Source organism: Otolemur garnettii, unplaced genomic scaffold (assembly GCF_000181295.1).
Source record: "Otolemur garnettii isolate 467f Iridium unplaced genomic scaffold, OtoGar3 scaffold00001, whole genome shotgun sequence".
Lineage (NCBI taxonomy): Eukaryota > Metazoa > Chordata > Mammalia > Primates > Galagidae > Otolemur > Otolemur garnettii.
Genome location: NW_003852396.1, coordinates 36,799,855 through 36,801,106, shown reverse-complemented (window position 1 = coordinate 36,801,106; position 1,252 = coordinate 36,799,855). Strand labels below are relative to the sequence as shown.

General features: G+C 36.7%; 1 protein-coding gene across 1 annotated transcript in view; it reads left to right on the top strand.

Moving 5' to 3' along the window:
- LOC105886530 (olfactory receptor 502-like) overlaps positions 1-198 on the top strand; it is a 970-nt gene extending 772 nt beyond the window's left edge. Inside the window, exon 2 of the mRNA XM_012802173.1 lies at positions 1-198. This exon is cut by the window's left edge and continues 4 nt beyond it. Coding sequence (XP_012657627.1) covers positions 1-198 — 198 coding nt within the window.
- The last annotated feature ends 1,054 nt before the right edge of the window (positions 199-1,252 follow it).

The following is a 1,252-nucleotide window of genomic DNA, read 5'->3' as shown; positions in this document are numbered from 1 at the left end:
CTCACTGCAGTCACTCTGTTCTATGGGACCATCACATTCATCTATGTGATGCCCAAGTCCAGCTACTCAACTGACCAGAACAAGGTGGTGTCTGTGTTCTACATGGTGGTGATCCCCATGTTGAACCCCTTCATCTATACTCTTAGAAATAAGGAGATTAAGCGGGCTCTGATGAGACAGTTTGGTCAAAAAATATAACCTCAATGCTGCTTTTGGAGAATTTGTATAATAATGTTCTCTAATTAGCACAATAGAAGAAATTGAATGTCCATGGTTAAAGCATATCTGTTATATATAGTTAACGAGTATGAAGCTTTGTAGTTTAAGCTGCAGTTATTATTAAGAAAAACAAATGGATTCTCATAAAAAATAATCTCCTGAAAATTCTTTTTAAGTCATGTTCATATTTATTATTCAAAAATAGTTCTCTGCTTTACCTTGAGGATACTGTACTTCCAAATCTTTAAGACTGGGTCCATTTCAACAGCAGCTTATCTTGAAATGTATGTGATAACTAGAATTATTACTGAGTGCTTTGTGAGGAAATGACAAAGTGAAAGCAGACAATAAAATTGCTGGATGCATTTTTCTTGCAATAAGGTTATGTGTTGGGGACAGGCCTTGTGGACCTGTATAATTCTAGTCTGTGTTCCTGGCCTCCGACTCTGGCCTTGGATATCTGAGGTCCCCAGGAAAGTGATAAATAAGTTGTCCCTGACTTATCTGTAAACTCCTCTGTCAAGTCAAAAGAGGTGACTTCTTACGTCCTTTATATTCACATGGATGGAGCTGGAAAATGTTCTTAGCAAAGTATCACAGGAATGGAAGAAAAAGTATCCAATGTACACACCCCTATTATGAAATTAATTTAAATGTTTTATATGAAAGCTATAACCTAATAACAACCTAAGAATACAGGAAGTGGAGGAGGGAGAGGGGAGGGAGGAATGGGTGGAGGGAGGGGGATTGGAGGGTTCACTTCTGTGGTTTATCTTACAAGGGTACAAGTGAATCTTTCTATGAGTAGAATATGAACGTTTTAACACAATAACTAAGAAAATGACATGAAGGCTATGTTAACCAGTTTGATGGAAGTGTTTCGGATTGTGTGTGAAAACACCACACTGTAGTTCATTATAGTTCATTAATGTACACAGTTACCATTCAATAAAAAAAGAAAAAAATTAAAAAAAAAAAAGAGGTGACTTCTTCTGTAGCAATGATTAGTGTTCCTGAACTCTGTAGGGTCTGA